General features: G+C 32.3%; 1 protein-coding gene across 1 annotated transcript in view; it reads right to left on the minus strand.

The window, feature by feature from the left end:
- Nucleotides 1–24,108, minus strand: part of LOC107454144 (uncharacterized) — a 63,946-nt gene extending 39,838 nt beyond the window's left edge. Inside the window, exons 1-10 of the mRNA XM_087152377.1 lie at nucleotides 24,069–24,108; nucleotides 22,385–22,586; nucleotides 20,172–20,439; nucleotides 16,761–16,810; nucleotides 12,354–12,560; nucleotides 10,695–11,004; nucleotides 5,105–5,223; nucleotides 4,636–4,836; nucleotides 2,614–2,914; nucleotides 721–857 (exon numbers count right to left, since the gene is read on the minus strand). Coding sequence (XP_087008503.1) covers nucleotides 721–857; nucleotides 2,614–2,914; nucleotides 4,636–4,836; nucleotides 5,105–5,223; nucleotides 10,695–11,004; nucleotides 12,354–12,560; nucleotides 16,761–16,810; nucleotides 20,172–20,439; nucleotides 22,385–22,469 — 1,678 coding nt within the window. The 5' untranslated portion in view covers nucleotides 22,470–22,586; nucleotides 24,069–24,108. The remainder of the gene's footprint in view (nucleotides 1–720; nucleotides 858–2,613; nucleotides 2,915–4,635; nucleotides 4,837–5,104; nucleotides 5,224–10,694; nucleotides 11,005–12,353; nucleotides 12,561–16,760; nucleotides 16,811–20,171; nucleotides 20,440–22,384; nucleotides 22,587–24,068) is intronic.
- Between the last annotated feature and the right edge of the window lie 1,790 nt (nucleotides 24,109–25,898).

Genomic DNA, 25,898 nt, shown 5'->3' on the forward strand with positions numbered 1-25,898 from the left:
GATGCTTTACATCCGGCGTTCAGTGGCAGACTACTATTTCATATTGTTTTACAGCACATGGTTTTAGCCCTCTGTTGGGAAAGACTTTAAAACAAAACTTACAACAGTTACTTTTCTTAACAACTGAAATTTAGAATAGTGTGATTAAGAAAAATATGTGAACTGTTTGCCATTTCAAATTAATATTGAAATGTACAGGTTTAGAATTTTCTACAGTGAAAAGTTTTCGGAACTTCAGTATTCAAAAAAGTATACAAAAGCTAGACGTTAAGAACGTATCCAATGAGCGAGTAAAGCGAGCATTGGATTGCGAAGCAATCCGAAATGAACTGCGAAATCAGTTCCGGGGGTTGGTGAGCGCCAGTGAGCAGGGGGCGAAGCCTCCTAGTTTATAATAATTCTCGTACTTCATACTTTGCCTAAAGAGTTTTAGTCAATAAAATGCCATGGTATTGGTTATAATGTCTAAGTAAAATTTATAATAATTCTCATACTTCATACGTGTCTAAAGAGCCTTAGTCATTTTATATAATGCCTAAGTTTTATGTACAAAGCATAATTAAAGTATAAACCGATTCGCATATTTAATATTTTACACTAAGAACTTTAATGATTTTAATGAATACCTAGATCGGTTTATTTCGCTCAAATCTTTGTATTTTGCATTGTCAAATTGAAAAATGAACTACACTGAAATGTTAATGTATCAAAAAAACTTACCATAATAACCTTTTGGGCAGAGAACTTTTGCTTCTGCATCGTAATCTGTCTCAGGAAAAGTTAAAAACATATCTTGAACTGTTTCATTTCTTTCTTTGCAAGTTCCGATAAAATCTACCTCTGTATAGATCTTCTCACTATGTAAAATATAAAAAACAAAATATTAGAGCTGATATTTTGAAACAGGGTGGATTCTTAGAAACTTGAGCTTAAACACGTGTTTAAAAAAATCTAATTATCCAAAATTCTAATTAGTAAAAATATGCATTGATTAAAAAAATAACAACCAGAGAGTGAATTTAGCACAGCGGTTAAAAATTTGCAAACCCATCATAAGGACTGAGGATTGCATAGCAACCTATTATCGAAAATGTCATTTGCCTTTTGGGGAGTCCTATAATTTTTCTAGCTGTTTGCGCCTATTTGAAATGGTATTTTTATTTACCTAAATTATTTAAGTTTAATGCTTTCTAATAATGTGTTGAAAATTGCATTGAAATGAAATCAGAAATAGCTGTTAGATCATAATTTGATGATTTGGCAACAAAATTGGCGAGCTCTGAAATTAGTCGGCAAATCTATAAACTACGATACAACAGCATAATCTGGGACAATCTGAATATTTTCGACAATAATTAATTAAACACATTGAACTATCATAAAATTTAAATTAATTGAAATAAATACATTAACCGGTTTCGTGAACTGCCAGTCCTTAAGGTGAAGTTTTTTACTCCGATCCGCCCTAGTTAGGGCATGTCAGTCCAAAATCGCTAACTGCCCCTTAGCGGCGTACTGCAACAAAGGATTGATATATAATTCCCAACCTTTATGCTGTGCTATACCTTTCATTTTGCACTCGCTGTGCTGAATCATGTTGTACTACGCAGAATTGTATTTTATTATGATATTTAATGAGGAATAAATAATCCCAAGGAGGAAATAAAAGTTGGGTACTGGTTAAATAAATTACAAACACATGTACTCATTTGATATATGAAGGTTTTAAGGCATTATTATAGTAAGTCACACTTCAATTTTTCAGTATGTTGATTTTGATTAATAACGATTTCCAAGTATGCAATAAAGATTTTTTCGTATTGTGTTGTTATCGAAAGGAAATTCTTTAAACTTGCAATGTACCTATCTGAAAACATTACCAAGGAATAGCTTGTTGAGAAATGGTTGCGTTTGAATAAGTGTTGCATGTCACCATATTGGCCCAAACCCTTTATGTGTATACTTTACATGCTATAGCTATTGGTATCACTTGAAATGATTCTATGATAACTGTTTGCATAAATTGGCTAAATTTAAGTAGTAATAGCAGATCTAAATAGTGGGAAAAATTGGTATTATAAGGTAATTCTTGGGGAGTTAATGCCACTTTGAAGTATCCAATATGTTGCCTTATCGACGTTTTAATTAAAGAGAGTTTGCTGTATTACAATGGGGATACCTTAAATTTGGGTTTCTGAATCTTAATTTTTTAATAATTTTGTGTTTCCTAATGATTACCATGTAAAATCCCATACAAATAGATGAATATATGGCTGTTTTATCGATGCATGATTTGGCGTCCGATTTCCTGAGTCCAACAAGCTGGTCGCCAAGTCATTCAGCTATTTCAGGTTCTATTTGAATGCAATTTTCGACAAGCATGGTTAAAAAAATTAATATGCAATTTACATCTATTAAAGTGCCAGTTTATATGCTCACGGACAGCCAGTCCATATTTGGAGATAATGATTTGATGGCATTTCCGGCCATGGGTCGCTATGCAAATCTCAATCTTTATGACCTACTCAATCTCCCCTAAAAGTGTTACCCACGAATTCAAGGAAATTTAAGAATGAAAATAGAACATAATATTAATTTTTTTCCGTTACTCACCTTGCTGTAGTGCTGTTCAAGAATTCCCAACTTGATTTCGTAGGGGTAGGCGTTCTATTCTTCAGGCAGAAGAAAGGCACATTTTTGAATGATTCTTGAACGATGAACACAAAAGGATTTATACTTATATCCTCGCACCCAAACATGACTGTGATGAAACCTTCTCTATCCGCAGTTATATTGTATTTCTCTAATTTGTCTTGCTTTAAGTTGTCAGTCAAGAAAGATACACCGTGCATCGGATAAAGTTCAGTCATTGATATCATTATTAGGGTCCAAAAATGTACTTTACTTTCTTTGCCTGTTGATTGAAAAGAATTATTAGCATAAAAAAGGACAGGGTGTTACCTTACGACCGCCCTTAACTGCTTCTTCTGAGTTCCAAGCTTTAATTAATAGAGGAAAAGGTGCTTTTTACTTAGAATTATGCAGCTTAACACTTTAACACTTATGCAGCTTAACACTTTAACACTTAACACCGGTATCCCCTTTTAAAATTTTTCTGACGCTGTATTTGCAAGCAAAAATATATTTTGGTATTTTTTAATTATAAAAAACAGTCCAATAAAATCTAAAAACTATCAGTCAGATTATCTGAAATTTTTTAGTGTTAAAATATAAAATCCGGAAAAAAATAGTTTGAAAAAATTTTTTTTTTATTCATACATATTTAAAAGTTAATCAATAATTGATTTTGTAAATTAAAGAAATTTTAAAGCTGTGTAACTGTTTCTCCTAGATCTAAACAACTGCAAATTTGAAAAAGTCATTTTTTGGAAGTGAGTCGTCTTAATGAAGATTTTACCTTTCACTTAAAAAAAATAATAAAACTTATTTTGACCTAAATTAATGAGAAATAATAAAAAAAAGATGAAAAATAAGTTTAATAAAAATTCTGCCTCAAAGGATTGGGGACAAAAAAAGGCGCTCTTTTTTTCAAAATATATAGCTTAAAAAAATTAAATTAATTAACACGATGAAATATTTTACTCTCAAAAAATGCAATTCATCAAAGTTAATTAATTCTTTTTAGTTATGTTTTATTAGTGCATAAAAATGAGAATTTGATTTTTAGAATTTTTCGCATATTGTAGGATATTTTTATAGTGTATTTTTCCCCCATCACATTTTGGATAGGAAATAAAATCTATTAGACATAAGTAATAATATACATATTTCAAAACCTTTCAAAATAATACTCGAATTTCTTTCCTTTCTTATAAATTTTCGTTGTTTTGAAAAAGTATTATAATTAAAAGCTTCGACCAATGAGGATAAATCCATTCATATTTTTACACAGAAAATCATAATTTATTTCTTGACGAAATCACGTGACTCACGTGAGCAATGTGAACTCTCAAGTATATGACGAAAATATTTCCTTAACTTGGAATCACATCGCAGGGCATTGTGGGAGATTGTTAACTTGATTGACGAAACTATAAATACTATACGATTGGAACTAGAGAGGGATTAGTATCATGCCAAGACGACCGTCTGTATGGCAGTCAAGGAGATAGTCTTATACCAGGAAGATCCCGGGTTCGAGTCCCGCTTCGGGCATGAATGTAATATCTCTATCTGTTCTATATGTCCTTCTTGTGTTGTTGGGGCAACGTTGCTCTACCTATATGGTGCCCACAAAATGATCAACGATGCTACCCGAAATTTTTTTTTGAAAAATAAAATAGAATGATGAAATATTTCTTTACTTTTGACGAAGTTCATTTCCTAGAAGAAGTGGTGATAGTTATTTCGTAACTTTGACGAAATGTTCACCCGAAGCATATACTAGGAAAGGATTTTGTCAAAAACGAATAAAGTTTCGCGAGATTTAAGTATTTATTTTTTACACTGTAATATCGTTTCAATCAAAACGCTTCGAAACAATTGATAGATTTTTTTTAAAGTTTTGAACCACAAAAAAAAAAAAAAAAAAAAAAAAAAAAAAAAAAAAAATTGAAATTACCGTTTTATAGTAATATCACAATCACAATATTCAGTTGGATTTATGATCCTTACTTTTTGATTGTAAACACGTTTCGAGTGTTTGCAACTCCTTCTCGAATACAGTTAAATTCGTAGGCTGGTAGAAAACCATGTTATTCTTCTGGCAGATATTTAGAGCTTCTGTTACATTCCTTGCAGAACATAGACCGATTTCTTTCTTTTCTGGGCAATAGGGAACCCATCTTTCATCTATGACGCAATTCCGGTCAATTTCTATTAAAAAGAGTAACGAGGTTATATTATTGAATTCATTGTTTATTTATTATAACTTTTCTAAGTAGAAAATAAAAATTACACAAATAATAAAATAAAAGAAAAAAAGTATTTTATCAAACAAGAAATAGGTAATGAAAGGAGGTAATGAAATCAAATAGAACATGATGCAAGAACAAAAAAAGACTCTTCCGAGTCGTGCAAACTGCATTTATCTGGAATTTGATAACACCTAAAGATGGGATAAAGAAATAAGTTCTTGGAATACCATTGAAGTCTGTAGTTACAGTAGTATCCGGTGTAGTCTGATTGCAGTCTGTGACCGTAGTAGTATTGGGTGGTATTTCTGTGATGAGCGTTGTATCTGGTTCAGTTTTATTTACAAAACTAAAACAAAAAAGAAAGAAATGCGTTAGTGGGTCATTTCCTCGTGACGAACGTAACTTTTAGAGTTGATTTTACAAACCTTTTCATTTCAAACTTAAAGATTAAAAAATAAATTATAAAAATGCTTGTGAATTTACAATGTGTATAGTATATATGTATAATTTCTATCAAGTTTTACACAAAATTACTCTTAAAAGATATTTTTTCAACAAAAAATAGCATTGTGACTAACGTAACATTTTTGAAACATTAAAAAATGATGCTTATATCATAAAGTGATTTTTTTTAAAAGTTAAGCAGGTATTTAAAATGGGTTGCTTTATTTAAAAAAGGTGGTCAATTAACTAGTAACCCCTTGACATATCATTTTTTGATATAGAAATGATCTTTGATTGTACTGTAAACAACAACTCGCAACGGAATAGTGACAGAGATGCAAACTGCTCCGGACACGCCAAAATATTAAAAAAAAAAAACGATAAATAACTACAAATTTTGCAAATATTTGACTATTTTTGCTTGCTTTTTAAAAGGTATAGCATGACATGACTACTATAAAATGGTAAATTATATAAGCCTACGAATTATTTAGAAATAGTGGTGGATAAAAATCTATTAAATTGAATTTATTAAACCAAGAATCACGATTGATAAACTACCACTTTAAAATATCTATTTGCAGTCCGGAGCAAGTTGGCATCTCTGTGTTGAAGACGTCTGAGACACGTCAATTATTGTTTTGATATAAGAAACAAATGACGTCTCCCAGACGTCTTCGTAAGTCAAGGGATTAAAAATATCTTGCACATTTATTAAAATACAATTGTTTTTGGTCTTAAGTATTAATTTTATACTTAAGACTGCCTGTGACTAACGTAACATCAACTGACAAGCAGGAGATTTCGGAAATATTTGTTGAGACTAATCTCTAACATGTACATTACTTTTGCATTATTTTAAACTTCTTATGTTGTGAAATTAATTTTCTTCGATCAGTATAAGAAATTGTAAATGGAAGACTTCCCTTTATCTCAATTGGACAGGTAAGAAGAAAATAAACTCAGCTTTTACTAACTGAATATCATCAAATTTTTGCCAATTAAATCCTTCATCTGTTTCTTTCTGAAATTTAAATTTATACAAGCTTGAATTTTCATTAAATTCTAGTATTTTGCCAGTATACCAATTATAATCATAAAAAAGCTTGTAGTACTTTCCAGCAATGAATTCTTTTCTAATATTTACTATATCCTCAAATGGTGGTGTATCTCCTGAATTAAGATATAGGCAGCACAAAACATTCTGACACTTTTTATGCAGTGTGCAGATTGAATGCCATGATGTGGCTCGACACTTCTCACTAATTATTAGTCCTTTACTTCTTTTCCGAAATCTCATTTGCTGATATGAACTGAAAGAGGAATGGACTTCATTGAAAAATTCGTTTGCAGTTTTTACAATCATTTCACATTGTAAAACTCCTCTCCACACAGACTGCACCTGCACCATCCTTCCACGACAAGGCTTGGCGAAGTTCCATTGCAGAAGATTTGCAGACATTAATGCCATGTTATAGGGACTTTTAAAATGAGTTGCTTCTCCATCTATCTACACAATGTTTACTTTATAACTCAAGTTCTACTTACTGCTCTTTAATATCCTATCATTAAATAACTTAACTCAAAGGTAAGAATGAGTTTTCTGTAGGATATCACTGCAAAGGTTTCTAACTCATCATTGATGTCTTTCTTGAAGTATCTTACAGTAGCGCATATTGTTACTGTAGCATCTCTAGATGTTTTTCAACCCAAGTCAAAATTCTTGATGGTTGCATCAAATCATTTTGATGGTTTTTATTGGTTTCAGTGCAATTCATGATGGTTCAACATCAACCAACATTTTCCACTATGCGTTCATGGTTTTTGATATGCCAGCAAACTTCCATCATTCCATGATGGAAGCTGCTACTTTAATAAAATGATGGTTAATAAGTGATGCTCAACAATCAACAATCCATCAGTGATGGTGCATGATGGTTCCAACTGTACATTTCCACGGTGGTTTAATGGGAATGAATTCTCGTTGGCTCTCAGGAATATACCATCAAAACAATTTGGTTTTCTTTGTGTTGGCCCATCATAAATCACTCAGAATTCTTACATTGGGACGATGGTTGTTAATGATCGTTTCATCATTCGACTTCTAAGAAATTATGAGGGAAATTTCTGATGGTTTAACATGAATAAACCATCGAACCATCGAATTTCTATTCTTATGTTGGACCATCATAAATCAGTCCAAATTCCTGTATTTGGGTGATCGTTACTATAAGAAAATATAATGGTTCATGATGGAATTATTGATGGTCACCATCAAGATTATGTTGGTCCATCAATGGAAAACCATACAAAATTTTGATTTGGGAACGGTTATCTATACATTGTTAAGTTAGTACAATCTCAACTGTTATGTTAGGCACATCTAAATTGTTGAGTTAGTATATTTTACATCTTCTATATCTAAGATAAATATTTTACTCTCTTCAAGTAGCTTTGAAATAGATGTAAGAAAAATAAAAAATTTGACAAATATATGGTTTTGGTTTGCTAAAAATAGAAAATATTGTATTTTTGTGACTAACGTAACACAATGTAAACAGCAAATACATCAAGGTGATTTAAAGGCTTACCTTATACATTGTTTTAAAATTAGCAATAAATTTCATCGAATCTAAACTTTGATGATAAAGATAGTTCTTTTAAAAATTCACAGAATTTTTTACATCATACAAGAAAACTGAAACCTATCCTTTTCAGAATAGTTAAATCTTTTCTACATTTATGTGCCTACAGAGCCACAACATTAACGCGAAATGGAGTTTTTCAAAACGTCTGCTTGTAACGATCAGGTTATGATTAAAATTTATATTGGCCTCTGGCACAAAGTTCCACATGAAATTTGACTACTCCAATTAATCTGAAGGTGATCAGAATTTTGACCAGTGGTAAATTCTCTGGAGTGATAGTATAGAAATAAATTTTGCTTAGTGGTTAGAAAATGATTGAAATTTGTACTGTCAGTAAGCATAGAGCTCCAGTGAAAATTTGACTAAACTTGTCAGTTTAAAAAAGATCCTAATCTTATATGATAGATAATCTGTGACAATAAATTCTGCTTGCAGCTGTCCAGATTATTAATAGACACTTAGCTCAAGTTGATATTTGAGTGCTCTGGATACTCAAAAAGAAGTTAAACATTAACTCATAAGAATACGATTTAAAATAAAATTGTTCTTTAAATAATGAATGTCAGGACTGTGATTCATGGATAAAGCAATGGAAGTGGATTGCAGAATGTCAATACTGAACAGCATATCCTTGCTGCATTGGTAGTTTGTCTTCCTATAAATAGTTTAACTTTATACTTGATGAATTTGCTGTTAACTTTTGTTAACAGAAGATTCATCAAATTTCATTACATTTTGTTAACGTATTGTTTTTGTTTTTTGCTCTTGATACTCAAAAAGAGTGTAAACCTTAACTGATAAAAATGCGATTTAAAATGAAAATTTTTAAAAATAGTAATAGTCAGGATTTTGATTCATAGATGAAGCAATGAAAGCGAATGAAAGAACGTCAATGCTGAACGGCATATTTTGCTGCATTTGTAGTTTTGTTTTCCTATTAAAAGATTAATTTTATATTTTATATTTGATGAATTTAATTTTATATTTGATTACTGTTAACTTTTGTTAACCGCAAATTCAATTTAGAGGTTTGGTAGAGAGGAAATATAAGGACTATTAGTGGTTATGTTGGAAGATTGAGGTCGAAGCGTTTCAGTTAGAAGTAGACAGTGTGAAGATAAATGATTTGTAAAGTGACCGTTGAGCAACCAATTTGAGTATCTGAACAAATTTCATCCATGAAAACTAGAGTCAACCTTTTCATAGCATTCATTGAATAGCGAGGTAATACAAATTTTTGCATCATATTTTATAATGTTATTTTTAATGCTGAAGCACAAAAAGTGAGAACAATTATTTGAATACTTTCTGAATAATAAAAGTTCAGAAAAAGTGCTTGGTGATATTTGATTTCTTAAAGATTCGTCCGAGTTTCGTTCAAATTGTGTACTTCGAAATTTAAAATAACTTTCTTTAAAAATGACGTAAAATCTTTTATATCTTACAATGAAAAATTGTTTCAAATATTCTAAAATAACACAATAACAAATAAATATTAAAACCCATTTCTTACATGAAGTTATCTTTGAATAAACAAATTTTATGATTGTGAGCAGAATGTTTTGGTTCACTTAAAAAAAGGTTAGGAATTAATAAAATTAACATAAAGAGGATCGAACTTTCAATCCCTTTTCTGACGCAACTATTGGGATTTTATATTCCAGATTGTGGCTGGTACTATGTATTTTTAGAGTCAGAAATCCAAATAAGTTGAAAAAATGGTTTGTTTCTTTGGAGAAAGTACGTTTTTGTGCCTGATTTTTAACTTAAAATATCGTCTGCACTATACAGGGTGTCTCAGTTAAACGCTTCAGAACTCCTAAGAGGGGTAGACTCGACCTGACGACTCGAAATCACATAGCAATGCGGGGTCGGAAATGCTTTCGCGAAGCGATGATATACACAGAAGCACCATAAAAAAAAGAGACCGTAAGTGAAAAATATTTTTTATAATACATTGAAAAAATTATATGGTACATGGGTCAAAGTAAGTGTTCGAAGTTTCTGCCACCGGCTACAATGCACACCTCACATCTCCGGCTCATTGACTTTCGAACATTCGTCAATACTCCAGGCATATCTCGAATTTCTCCGGCAGCTACTGCGACTCTTGCAACCAGCTCCTCAGCATTGTCAACAGGGGTGTCATAAACCTTCATATGACCCCAGAAATCAAGACATGATAGGTCGGGTGACCGAGGAGGCAATATAATTTTTTCAATGTATTATCAAAATGATTTTTCACTTATTGTCTCTTTTCTTTATGGTGCTTCTGTGTACATCACCGCTTCAGGAAAGCATTTCCGACCCCGCATTGCTATATGATTTCGAGTCGTCAGGATGCACCCTACCCCTCTTAGGAGTTCTGAAACGTTTAACTGAGACACCCTGCATGATGCCACATTTATATAAAATCTTCGAACCTTTTAAATGGAGTCCTAAGACATTAAAACCCAACCATTAGATCGAAAGTAAATCCCTGTGTAAACTATTGATATTTTGCACACTATACCTGTAATGAAAAAAATATGCTATTACATGAATCGATGGTACTGGAAGGTAACTGTGTCACATACATAAAGGATTTGTGGTATGAATTGGAAACTTGATAAGATTATGTATCTCTCTACTATAATCTTTGTACATCGTGTGTGGTTAAATAAGCGATGCTTCGAAAATGGATGAATCGTTTAGTGTAACAATTTATCATATTTATATTACTCACTCTGGCGTGGTTACGCCCAAGGTTGGTTCTGAAGTAGTGGAAGAAAGTGGGATATCTTTCATGCAGAAATAGGGCACTTTCTTCTTTCCATCCTGAACAACAAATACATAAGGATTATGTCTATCCTCTTTCCATTCATACAAGACTGTGATGTAACCGAAGGAGTCAAATGTTAGATTATACATCTTCACATTGTTCTTTGCAATATTTCTTTCAATGAAGCGGAAATCTTCGTCGTCCAACTCATAGGGATTTTCATCAAATATCGCCCACTGCATTAGGGTCCAAAAATGAACAGTAGTTGTCTTATCTGAAAGATGAGAAAGTTTATTTTATTTTTAATTAATTACTATATTTTAAGTGAAAGGCAACATCTTCTGTTTATACAGTATGGGTAATCACTAAATTCACATCTTCCATAAACGAAAAAATGTGTATTTTAGAGGAGTTGAATTACGCCAAAAATATAGGACGTTTTAAAAATAGGATATTATTGATTGAGTAGTTTATAAGCAGTATGTAATGACCGAAAGTAAGTACTTATATTGCTATTATTTCATAAGCACTGGAAGGTTCCTCCCCTGCTCTCTCCGCTCATAATTTCTTCTCTTTCATCATTGTAGTTTTTCTCAAAAGTCAATATTTTTCACAAAACGCAAAACATTTTGTTTTCCAAATATTTGAATATTGTAGCTTAATGTAAGAACAATTTGATAAGGTGTTGATATTTAGCTATAAGGTGTTGATATATGTTGATAGACGATTACCTAAATTGGAAAAATAATCAGTGTTTAGATGGGCGATTACTACAGTTTAAAGATTTTTGAGGCTTGAGGAACCGACAGCAAATTATAATGAGAATTTCTTTTTAACACCCTATGCCAAAAATTGTAGTAAAAAATTTGTAACTCATAACTTTCATTTTGGTAAATGTTCGCATAAATGTTTAACCTAGCTTACATATTTATGCATATACGGACATTTTTATAAAAAATTGATTTTTTTTCTTATTTTGTGTGATATAACTTTGAAAATATTCAATAAAATTAAAAAAAAAAAATTGGATCAATTTAAAATTGATTACGAAATTATTGAAATGAGAAGAAAATTCGTTAGAAACTGCGCAAGATATGAGTATTTAAAGTAGTTCTTTTATATCGCGCATGTGCAGAAAAAGTTTTTTTCTCTAAATTTTGTAGTAAGCCATATTTGGTGATTATCAAAAAAAGTCTGATTTGAATATCTTAAAAATTAAAAAAGTTTCAAGGAATTTTCTTCATCAGTTTTTTTCACTTTTTAAAAGAAAGCTCAAAATAATAAAGAGTTTTCCATAAATTTCATTTTCTACTATTGAGCAAGATTTATTAAAAAAGGATAATACCTTACAATAAATGCTTATACACCGAAATATGTTTGAATAAGAAACGAGAAAAGAAAAGAATTGGAGATCAAAGGTGAATTAGAAGTCGTCATGGAGAAATCTTCAGAGGAAGGCATTGGCTCACATTGGGCTGTCTGGCCAACTATCATGATGATGAAGAACAGAGAACAAGCGAAAGAAAAGATACTTTCATGGGAAATGATCCCCAATAATGTCGGTGTCATTTCTAATAAATCTTGTTTAATAATACAAAATAGTATTGTTGATTCATCACTTACATATTGATAGCATACACTTTTCAAGATCTTTCAATTCCTCTTTAAACACATCAAGATGCTTAGAACTGATATGGTAGGAATCCATTTCATTTGAGCGACAATTAAATTGAGCTCTTAGAAGATCGTCTGCAGTGCACAAACCAATTTTTTCTGTCTCCGGGCAATAAGGAATCCATGTCTCTCTGATGAGGCAATTAGAAACCATATCTGAAAATAGAATGAATATGTACAGGGTGTTCCAAAATTATCTTTACATCACCTGGCTTGAAATTGATTACAGACTGGAAGTGCTTAGGGCCACCAATGGTGCGCATGTTGAAGTGTACTAAACAAAATTTTATTGGTTGCAGTAATACATGCAAAAGACAGATTATAAATATCTTGCTTATTTTATTATGAATTTTTGAAGTTGTAAGGAAAATTTTGGAACACCCTGTATTTTGATAGAATAAAACGTCATTTAGTTAATAGTTTTTTTTTACCTCCCCATAGTGTTCTATGCCAACAAACTGCATTTACAGCTTTAATTTGTTTTTTTAAGTTTTTAATTTTGCCTATTTTCTTCTTACAGTTGACGAATGTTCTTTAGATTTATTCTTTAGATGGAGAATATGAAAAAGAAGATGGAGGAAAAAGAAAAAGTGGTGTAAGAGGAAAATAAGATGGAAACTCGTCTCGGTTGCCGTTAAGCAAAACGAGAATTGACATTAAAATCAATCGATCATTTAAGATTTAAAGTTCTATAACTGAGCAAACTAAGTTAATATTAGCATGAAAGTTTATTAAAAAGTGAACAACTATAAAAACTCAATTAATAAAGTTATGTTTTTGAAGTTCTGACAGCAACATGGCAATTCTGTGTACCATAATAAATTATAATATAAACAATTAATTTTTGATTTGAAGTCAACACAACCTGATTATTTAAAAGTTAAAATGTATGTGATTGAAAAAAATGTATCATCTTGGTATCAACAAGTTTGCATTATGACTCTTTTCTTTTAGACTAATATTTTTTTGTTGGATATGAATGAATTAACATTTTAAGTCACAGCTGACACAGCTTTTTTTGACAGCTCTTCTGATTAAAATAATGGGACAATATTTTCCATATTGACACAAAAAAAGAAAAAAAAAGAAAACACAAACGTGTCTTGACGATAACTGATTTTTAACTCCTAAAAATAAAGTGGATCTGGACTACAACACACAATCTGAACCACAATTTGGAATTGTTCAGTCAATTAAACTGTCTGAAGACCTTTTAATGTTAATTTTGCCATTTGCGTTTTACAAAAGCCTATATCCCATCTGTTAATGAAGAAATTTTAAAACGAAGATTTCGATGGCTCGGTCGTATACTAAGAACAGATAAAAAAATTCATGTAAATGTTACAAGCTTATGGGCGCCAGACGGAAAGAGAAAAAGGGGAGACCGAGACTAACATTTCAAAGAGGCATTAAGGAAGATCTTAGTAGAGCAGGATTAACTGGATGGGAAGAAACGCGTTGCCTGGCTAGTGTCAGGAGTGTGTTAAGAAAATGACTCGAGGCTTTACGTGCCAGTTCGGCACGAAGAGGATAAGTAAGTAAGTTACCGTTGGTGCATTTCCCCATATATCTGTAGAACTATTAAACGCGATTTAAAAAATGTTTCGCTTTACATTTATCAAACTCGCTGAAAGATTATTCCACATAAAAATAATGATTATTTATACTTCGTTATTTAATTTTACTAAAATTGTAAACGTTTCAACTTATAATAAATGAAAACTTTTACATTATTTTAAAGTACGTTTAAAACGGTGTGCTACGTTACTTAATGTTGTGCTATGTTGGAAAGTATGCACCGTCTAATGATGTGCTTCTTCTACTTCTACTACTCTTAATTGCCATCACTTTTGATACGCGGTATTACAAAAATATATAATAACAATAAAATGGGATGCATACATAAGTCACAGTTATTTTTACAATACAATATAAAGCAAGAACAATTAGCTAAGGATGTATATATATACACATAATATATATATATAAGGATATATATAAGGATAATATATATACAGGGTTATTCATAATTCCCTCCGGGGTTTCGATGCGTTATAGTAAAAAAACGAAGACGAATATGGCAAAAAAGAGCATATGAAATTATTCCGAAAGTATTTAAGTTTTAATTTAGTTTTGGAATAATTTCATATGTTCTTTTTTGCCATATTCGTCTTCGTTTTTTTTACTATAACGCTTCGAAACCCCGGAGGGAATTATGAATAACCCTGTATACGGATGTATATATATATATATATATATATATATATATATATATATATATATATATATATATATATATATATATATATATATATATATATAGGGGAGAGTTGGATAAAACGGGATAGTCGGACAAAACGGGATACGTCGCCTAGGGACCAGACTATTGCAGCTATATAGTGGACAACGACAGAAACGCGTTATTCGACCGTGATTATATCATTCTCGGTGCACCCCGTCTCGAGATCACTATTTGATAGAAAGTTGTATGTCTCAGGACTTTTTTATTCTATTTTCTTGCCATTTTCTACATTTACGTGCGTTGTTTTTTATATTGTACGGCCTACATATATGGGAATAAAATTCCGGTGAGTATTAAATTTGATTAACCATTTATTTACCAGTATTTTTATTTGCAGTCTATCTAATTTTCTTTTCACATTTAGGCAGCAACCATGTTTGCTTCAAAAAGTGTCGGAGTCGGACAAAACGGGACACTTATGAGTTGGATAAAACGGGATAGAGTTTTTTATGTCCCGTTTTATCCACCTATTTATTTGTTGGATTATTACATTTTAAAATAGCCATATGTAGGCCTAGACTTTTTGAACAGCTTATTTATATTAGCTATATATATTTTTGTAAAATTTAGTCTCTTTATATAGTAATGCAAAATTTGTTTATTAACGTTCGTTATTAAGCATTTTATTTTCGACTCTAGGATTTCACATCTTTCTTTAGAACTAATTATAATGTATTTCTCTGATGAAGACTTGAGCTTTTTTATATATAAACTTCGTAATTTTCTGAATTACTCAATTCAATCTACATTTGATTCTAAAAAGAATTCTTCTCTTTGTTTACTGAAGAATTTAAATACTTGATTATTAAAGAGTCTTTCAGGGATGTTGCGACATCAATGGAGTGAATTAGAAATAAAATTCAATTAGAAATGGAAGAAAAGGAAAGGATTATTAAACTACAAAAAAGAACCAAAAGAATTGAAGAAAAGGCTGCTAAGAAATCTCTCTTAAGAGCACAAGGCACATCTCGACAATGAAAATTGCGGAAATAAGCCTTCATGTTTGAAAACTCGCAGTCTTTAAAAACAAATGTAGCATCATATTTTTTTGTGTACTTACTTATAAAAGAACAATCTATATAAAAGTGTTAGATCAGTAATATCCCATGAATATAATTTATAGAAATTTTTTCACTGTTAGTTAATTATGCTTTTCACTTATTTTTATGCAAAAAATTAAACATTGTAAACCCTATCCCGTTTTATCCAACCCAGGTATGCTAAAACGGAATATGTAAGAGTTTGGAAATTAATTTTCTTTTCTATTTCACAGCCATTAAAATTAGTTTAAAATATGTTTTTTGTGTGTTTCAATAAATGCTGTAGCTACAAAAAAAATAATGTAGGGTTTTCCTTAACAGATATTCCGTAGTAAATAAAAACAATAATGGTATCCCGTTTTGTCCAACTCTCCCCTATATACCGAAGAGCCATTGCATTATGACCACCCTCCATCTATAACAATGGGCTCACCCAGGTTTTCATGGTTTCTCGCCCAGGAACGATGTTTTCATGAGGCACATTAGGACCCATAATCCTCATAGAACAATCCCTGACGTCTGTAAGCTACTTGAATATAGTTGCAGATCAGGTTCACCCATTCACGGCGACAATTTTTCCTGCGGGGTATGGTATTTACCAACAGGATAATGCACCATGTCATAAGGGTCGAATCGTCATGGATTGGTTCGAGGAACATTCCAGTGACTTTCAAGTCATGTCTTTGCCCCCAAATTCACCTGACCTTAATCCAATAGAGCATTTGTGATCCTGCTTGGAAAACCAAATTCGTGCTGTCACGCTACCCCCTCGCTATGTGAGGGAATTGCAGGACCAGTTGGTGAGCGCTTGGTACCAGATACCTCAGACTATCTATTAGCAATTTGTGGAATCATTGCCACGACGGGTGCTAGCAGTTTTGAGGGCTAAAGTGGTCCTACATGTTATTAGCAGGGTGGTCATAATATAATGGCTCTACGGTATATATTTATATATATATCATTATGTAATCTATAAGATAAAACTTATGGTAGAAGGAGGATCAATTAAAATACCGGAGTCTGTCGTGAAAGTAGTATCTGGCATGGTCTCGTGGGTCTCATCTCTAAAAAGATATGAATGAAAAAGTTAGTAATGTCACAAAAATAATCAATACATGAAACGTATGATCTAAGGTAAAGTTAAGTTTAGATAGAACCATACGTTAAGTTTACAATTAAAACTTTTGAGTTTTCAACTATCATTGAAAGCAGTGCCAGTTTTGTTAAAGGTTTAATAATTTAAATTGACTAAATTTACGCGGATGCATAAAAAATTTTGTAAGAGAAATGCAAAACTATTGACTAGCTGTACACAAAATTGATTTAAGAGGCATAGTTGTCAATCACATTTCTACACAATTGCTAAAACTAAACCATTGAACGAAACGCAAGATGATCGTGTTCAACCCATCTGACAAAGTAAGTACACAGCTAAAAAATTCCTATAAACGAAGCCAAGCCTTAATATAACAGCAAAGCCGAACACATAAGGTGAGATAAAAATTTGCCCCTGGTCAATGTATGACTCTTCAAGTATCAGCTTATAACATTGAAAATGACAAATAGAAAGAGATGAAACAACAGACAAATAGAAAAAGACCAATGGTGGCCGAATGATTAAGGCATTCGACTCATGAATGAAAAAAAGAATGAAGAAAGAAAGAACATTAAAAATGCCTAGTAGAAAAAGACCATTGGTGGTCGAATGGTTGAGGCATTCGACCCATGAATGCATCCTGAGATTTTTATCCCATCTTGCGTTCTTAAACATGATCTTTAATTTAAGCTTGGCTTGTTTCTTTAAGAATTTTACTGATGTACTGTGTAAGTAGAAGCCACGTAAGTAAATCCCAGGCAAGTACTACAATTACAATACCTTAGTAATAATAAGTTAATAAAATAAAGTCTTTTAAGTACTGTAAGCATAATAAGTAGAAAACCCCTTGTAAGTAGTAACTGCGTTTGTAAATCCTTTTTAAGTACTACAATTACTATAACTTAGTAATAATAAGTTAATAAAATAAAGTATTTTAAGTACAATAACTAGAAAACCGATTGTAAAAAGAAACCACGTATGCAAATTCCAGGTAAGTACTACAATTTTAAAAACTTAATAATAATAAGTTAATAAAATAAAATCTTTTAAGTACTGTAAGTATAATAAGTAGAAAACCCCTTGCAAGTAGAAACCAGGTCGCTGCATGAGCCTTTTTTTCATCCGTTGTGTCTGAAGAGAACATTGTTTCATAAAAATTTTATTTCACTTCTATAAACAGGAAATAATCACTGTGTGCCAAGTCCGGACTGTATGAAGGGTGGTTTCAGACTTTCCACTTAAGGCTTTTGAAACAATACTTGAGTTTTGCGAGCATTGTTGTTACTGGTTTTAGCATTAAAAATGGTACTCTCACTAAACATTTACCCATAAGAAACTAATTACTGTTTCTTCCACGAAAGACAAATTATCTTGAAGTCTTTCCACTTTAATGATACCGAAATCTGACACTATTAGATAAACGAAGCCATCAACTTCAATGAGGAGAAATACAATAAATTTAATCCATAAAAATTATTTTTTACACTCTATTGCTTGCAATCTGTTTTTTATGTTTTTGTTATCTATTTTTTTAATTTTTATGTTATTTGTTTTTTTTGTTTATATTGCACAAAAATATAATAATGGCTTCATTTTAGTAAAAGAGACACTCTGGCCAGGATAGCCTGGTTGGCAGGGAGCTAGACTCACGTTTAGGAAAACTGAAGTTCGAATCCAGCCGGTCAAAAGTGTAGTGAATAGTGACTGGTGCAAATTAAATTTGTCGGATCACAAAGTCCTCCATGTTCCCATAACAAATTAAACCTCTGGGGGTACAGAATTGCAGATTGATTACTCTCTGGCTCAGATCAAAATTACGATCTGTGGATGAATGAATGGATGTATGAATGGGTGCACCCTGCAAGCGAGTGCGACGTATGGGTTCGGCAGAAGTCGAATTCTTGATAGAATAGATTGCGCCACTGGAAAACAAGAACAATCACACTTCTTGCCTTAATGGCGTACGCCAACAACAACAATGAAAGAGACCCTTTTTAGCTTTTGTGTAGGTTTGATTTTGTTAATCTTCAATAATCGTATCTTGTGCAGTTTGTTTGAGCAATTTTTCACCATATTGATTTAAAATAAATTTTCTGAAATCTAAAAGAAACAATTACGTTTATGGTGTCAAACTTAGACCCTAAATATAATTTTTTTTCCAAATCAGAGTCTTTGTGCACGCTTGGTTACTCTAAATAACAAAACGTTAAGCTATAATTAAGAGTACGTTTTGTTTTTTTACATTACAAAAAGTTCATAAGGTTGCACGCATAGAAAAAAAAGAAAATACCTACGGAACGTGTTTCGGGATTCCTTAAGAAAGATATAAACCTTTTAAAATTATAACGAAAAAACGTTCCTGAATCGCAAAATGACATTTTAGAACATGCTTTGTTGTAAGTATCGAGAAACTCAAAAGAGCACATGTATTGTTTTTTTTAAAAAAGAAAACAAAAACAAACAAACATTTAATTTGCATCAACGACTTCCTAAAGAAAGATATTTTAAATGCTAAATTTTTTTCCTGAAATATAAACTGATGTTTTAGATCACGTGTTTTTAAATTATAAACTACAAAAACTCATAAAACTGTCCATATTTCTCAGAGGGTTTATATATGTATTCTGGGTTTCTTACAAAAAGATCAAACTTTTGAAATCTTAAAAAGCGATTCTGAATAACAAAATAGAGCACGTTGTGTTGTTGTAATTAAAAAAAAAAGCATTTCGGAATTCACAAAATGACATTTTAGAGCACGTTTTTTAATTGCAAATTATTATAAACTTTTACAATTGCTTAGATACTTTTAAAGGTATTAAAATGTATTCTGGAGTTTTTATAGGAAGATCGCGTTTTTGAAATTTTGAAAAACGATTTGGAATAGCCAACTGATCTTTTAGAATACGTTTTGTTATTGTAAATTATAATTCTCATGAAACTGAATACCCTCCCTTCTTACAAATTTTTATTTTAATTATAAATTTGATTTATAAATTTCTCCTGTAAAAAGTTTATTGGACACTTCTTTAAAACAATTCAGAATGATAAAGCTATATTTTTGAGTACGAGTTTTTATTGTTAAGAACCAAAATTTTTATCCCTTTAATAAAATTAAAAATTTGTTCCTAGCTTCTCCTAAAATCCTTTTTTTGAATAACAAAATAATATTTTGAAGAACATTTCCCAAGGCAAACAAATTTAAATGAGGTATTCTGGGTTTCCTTAAAATGAAGAAATGCCTTTGGAACTTTTTAAAAATATTTTTTGAATAACAAGACAATAAATGTTAAGTGAGTTTGAATCTTTCAATTTTGTCGAATAAATCTCACTTTGGTTTCGATGTGGTCAAAGAAGATCTTGCATCTTTTACACAGAAGAAAGGCACATCTCTCCACGGACTCTGAGGAACAAAAATGTAATTCTTCTTCTCCAATATTACAGTGATGTAGCCATTGTCGTCTTTCTCCAAATTATATTTCGACCTATCGGTATCTTTCATTTTATCCGTCACCCATTGATATATTTCACTTGAAGAAATTCGTATAATAAAAAAAGGATAGTCTATTCGAGTCCAGTAATGGACCCTAGTAGTTTCTCCTGCAAATTAAGAAAACATAGTTAAGGCCTCTTTATACGATCCAAGTTCTTGAACCAAGATTGGTGGAAGATTACTTTGATTGGAACTTGGATCATGTAAATGATCATCCAAGTTCTTGGTCCAAGCGCTTGGATGATCAGGGACATTCAAGAACATGGATAGTGTCAACAAATCATTAAATTTCTTGGTCTAAGCACTTGGATGATAGTAGAGCATGTTCTATTTTAAATCGGACGTGTTTCCTCCTTTAACCAATCAGCTTCTAAAGTTTTGTGACGTCCGCAAGAAGGCATATGATTATGTCACTTTGTTGTCCGTTTTCGTATATTTTAATCCAAATAAATGAAAATATTGGGGTCTATTTGTGTTATTATTATTTTATTCGAATTTATTTTGCAATTTTGAATTCATGTAAGTATAATGTTCAGTCCGAACAATGCGCATGCGCAGGTTATTCATCCCACCAATAAGGGATATTCAAGAACTTGGATAGTATCGACGAATTATCAAATTTCTTATAGAGCAAAATTCCGACAAGTTCTCGGATTTAAGAACTTAGACCGTATAAACAGGCCTTTAGTTCTCATAACTAGAATTAACTAATCTAGTAAATCAAAATTAAATGAGTTTAAATTTCGTAACTAACCACTACTCAACGGGATTCGTGTAATTTGGTTTTAAGAAGAGCATATTTTAACTTGTTAGATTACATAATTTCTTGAATTTTTTGCAACTTTTTAAACTCCACTCGTATTTGAAAGTTAAGAAACAAACACATTCTCTTGATTAACTTAAATAGTAAGGCATAGTAAGCTGAAAACAAGTAAAATTTTGTGTGGGAAAACAGTGTGGGAAAAAATGAATGTACCACCAGGAATAGTTTTTGATCTAATGATCGGATCTTCACACTTTAGAACTCAATCTTAATGGCTTGAATCTCAAATATGCTAATTGATTAGAGTGAACGCTAGTTTAAGTTATATATAAACCTAAGAAATCAAATTTGAAAAATACACATACAACTTACTCGTACTTATATACTCATACAGCTTACTTAAAATTTGACTTCTCTGGAACTATTCGACCAATTTTGCTCAAATATTTTTTCCATGTGTACCTCACAAGAATTGTATAAAAACACAATTCAAGTTTTTTTTCTTACTTTTGATAAACGTCAAGACACGGTTCCCAGCAGATCACCGAAGTCAAGCATCACTGGCTACGGTCAGTGTGCGGGTGGGTGACCACTCGGATCAGTCTGCGTAGGGACCGCGGGTGTGCGGTATTGGTCCTCGTTAAACTGTGCTACCGTAAAGTGCTCGACTTCGCGCGCAGGTCGTCGGGCTACTGAAGCGGGGGTGCCATCCCCTCCGCAGAGGATCAAAATTGTGATGGTATGTCTTCGGACCATCCTCCGGGATGTTTCCCAGACCATCGCCAATAGTCCATTGTGCAGCTCTAGTGCGACATAAATTAACAACAACAACAACAATGCTATTGATAAACAAAATTATAAAAAATATTTATTAAAAGTTCCTTTTTGCCTGGATTTATCTTTTGGTAATCGACCACTGCAACTGTATGCAAAAACGTTATAAATTCCCTTAAAAAGTTTTTGATATATGACGAAATACGCAAAAAATAAATGTAACATCGAGATTGTGGAGTGCTCTTCTGATCAAACTATATTACACAGATTACGGCAATCTCCTTAATTTTGGGAGTCAGAAATCCGAATCCGTTGAACAACAGATATGCTTATTCAGAGAAAGTACGTTTTTGTTGTTGATTTCTTAATTTAAAATATCGTCTGCATCAATTAATTAGCATATTTGAGGTCACCCTTTCAAACCAGTTCCAGAACTTGAAGAACAGATTATTAAATCAACAGTTATTCAGAGTTATCCGTTTATTTCTTTGCGCACTGTACATGGGGTTGCTTACTTTTCAATGAAAGCATGAAACTGAAGCGCAGACAAATCCTCTCGGAACTCTTCAACGGATTTGGGATGGTAGAAGTCCATACCATTCTGTTGGCAGATATTTTCAGCGTTCGTTAAGTTGTCGGCGGAGCATAGACCAACTTCATCCGTTACTGGGCAATAAGGAATCCATTCCATCTTGATGATGCAGTCAGAATTCGTATCTAAACATATATTAATAAAAAAATGAAGAAATTCTTTCAGATGGATAAAGCAAATATGGAAAAAAAGTACAGTTTGTCTATAGAAAGAACTCCTCACGCCATGAACTGCTATGAATGCAAGAAATAGCTTATTTCAAAGAGGGGAACTTTTTTCTCCCTGATTCCTTTTCTCTTGCCTACCATTGTATTAAATATAAACCCAACACTCCTAGTTGAAGTATTTGTAGCGAATCTACCACTACAAAAATTACAACTACAATTCACTAGTATATAAGACAAGTTAACTCGACTCTATGTAGGGGTACCTTTTCATAGATGACGGTTGACATAGTCGATAACTCTCCCCACATTGGTGACCTTCGGACGTGATGTGAACACGCCTACCTTGGCAGTAACGCCCACTTCGATATGAACAAGGCTATCTTGACAGTAACGCCTACTTCGATGGATGTTCCACATTGAACAGTTGACTTGCTACTTGTGACTGCAACATTATCCACCTCCTCGCGCTGTTGCAACTCAGTCTCGAGCGCATAACATCGGCCTGCATACACTCGACTGCTAAAGGCAACACAGGAGCAACTACGACCGTGAAGTTAATACACCTCTCACATTCAGCACTCAAAAAGTACGGTGATCTTAATACAGCTCTCCCGGCTTCGCACAAAAAACAGCAATGATTCAACTAGAGGTATCCATTCATCGAATTCTATCAGAGATATAATTCTGGTGGGGGAGTACTGTAGCGAATCTACCACTACAAAAATTACAACTACAATTCACTAGTATATAAGGCATGTTAACTCGACTCTATGTAGGGGTACCTTTTCATAGATGACGGTTGACATGGTCGATAGCTACAAACCCCACTTATTTAAACCACTTAAACATAGTCACCACACCTGTTGAGGGAGTTCTTTTTACAGACAGACTATAAGGACGGAGTGGGAAAAAAAGTAGTAAAGAATAAAAAAGTGGAAAAGTGGCTAAGATTTTCAAAAGTGTATATTTTAAAAAAAATCCGGATCTTGTAATTCGAATAAAGACATTTTAAGTAAACTGCATAGTATCCATAATAATTACAAATCACATTGATAACACTTTGTTTTCAATTTATATTATAAGTGGATAGCTTTTATTTCATCACCTTTCATAAGTGGATGAAGTAATCGAGTGACCTGTTTTCTCACAATTGCCACAGTCGTCTTCTTCATCGTATTCCCCCCCTTTCCAATACTACGATATCTCTCAAATTTTGCTCCCCCCTTTAAATATTATATATAAATAGCAGTAAATCATATCCTGCTAGGAATATAATATATAATTATGAATCTGTAATTTTGTATGAGACTCTAGATAAATTATTTCCTGTATATAATGTACTTTAAATGACTTTTTTACAACGTTTTAGAATTTTTCCAGATTTTTCTGCCACTAAACAAATCTATGTATCTATGATTTAAGAAGTTTTTAATAAATTACCTTTGACTTCTGTGATGCTAGCAGAATCTGATGTACCATCCCTGTAATTTATATGAAAGAAAAAATGTTACTGTACATATTCAACATACACACAACTATTCAAAATTATTGTAAAGTTATCAAATATTATGCTACATCCAATTGGTTATTTGCGATTGCCAATTGATTAAATGCAGACCTTAACTCTCTGACTACTCTATCTCTGAAAACTCCAAAATTGCTTCAAAAATTGTATAGATATTTTGTTTGCATATTTTTAATCTATATATATGTATATTGGAGAAATGAAACATGCATTTTTTCTTTCCAGAAAAAAATCTTTTATAGGTCATATCTAATAATCCTTTATAGAATTTTTTTCCAAGAGGAACTAAGCTGCTAGAAAAACCGATATCACTAACTCTATATCACTATCCGAAAACTCTATATCACTGTCAAAAATAAAATCACTTTCAGAATCTGATAAATTATCAGGAACGTGTTCTAACAGCCATTTCTGATTAGAAAAAAAAGAGGCAAACATAGTGAAGTAGAGCAATAAATACCAAGTAAATTCAATTGGATGACAATTTAATGGATGACTAACGGCATCTGTTGGTCAAAACCTAAATTAGACGCCTGATACTATATATAATCTATTTCACTGGTTAAACGGTCAAAAAGCGGGATGCGTTCCTTAATAAAGGGAGAAAAACACATGCCCGTGGAAATCGCGGGATGCGCAAATTTTACTACATTTGAGTTGTCCGTGGAAATCGCGGGATGCGCAAATTTTACTACATTTGAGTTGTCCGTGGAAATCGCGGGATGCGCAGATTTTACTACATTTGAGTTGTCCGTGGAAATAGCGGGATGCGCAAATTTTACTGCATTTGAGTTGTCCGTGGTAATAGTGGGATGCGAAAATTTTACTACATTTGAGTTGTCCGTGGAAATAGCGGGATGCGCAGCTAGAGGGTTAAGGGAAAAAATATTCTAAACTGGCTATACATATTTGACTTATATATCCAGTTTTTAATAAATTGTTTCTATGGATACATTAATCAAGGGATGTACAGCGCGAAAAACAATAAACGTGACATCTTAATAACTTTTGATCTAATCATTGGACTATCACATACTGAGATGCAAAATCATTAAATGGTTTTTATATTCTTTGGTCTTAATATGTATTTTATTTTATAACCGTCATTGAACAGCCGACTCAATTTTTTGGGCTTACGACTACTAATGTTCAACTCCGTAGCCTTGTCATTTTGAACCCAGAGCAGAAGACAAGGGAACTTCTGAATCAAGTAGTGGGAGAAATTTGCCGTCGTGGTGGATTTTTTGATGAAACTAACCCTCATTTGCGTTACATGGAGAGGAAAGTCACAAAAACCACCCACAATTAGTCTGATGGCAAGGGGACTCTAACCCATGATCCGTCTACCACTAAGGATATATTTCGTGAGCACTGTGGTCGGTGCAAGCCGGATGTGGAATTCGTATCAATCAGCCATCGTTAGGATTCGAATCCAGTTCACCTCATTGGAAGTCGAACGCTCTATCCCCTCAGCCCATCACGGCTTCTTGTACTTTATAGGAGAAGTCGGGACCATTACAACATTGCAGAGAATCAAGTCATGATGTATTTTAACATTTTAGCTGAGAATTTGTTTTTTTAAATTGCAACCGGAATTGCATATATTTTAATCAACTAAGCAGATTTTGTAACCAGTCGAGAGAATCAGGAAGTTTATAAAGAAAGTTACATCCGACCATTTTCTGTACTTACCTTAACGAAGTACTTGTAATAAAATCCCAGGAAGATGTGGTTGTCGTGCTTGG

Source organism: Parasteatoda tepidariorum, chromosome 9 (assembly GCF_982258835.1).
Source record: "Parasteatoda tepidariorum strain Cologne lab strain chromosome 9, Ptep-v5.0, whole genome shotgun sequence".
Lineage (NCBI taxonomy): Eukaryota > Metazoa > Arthropoda > Arachnida > Araneae > Theridiidae > Parasteatoda > Parasteatoda tepidariorum.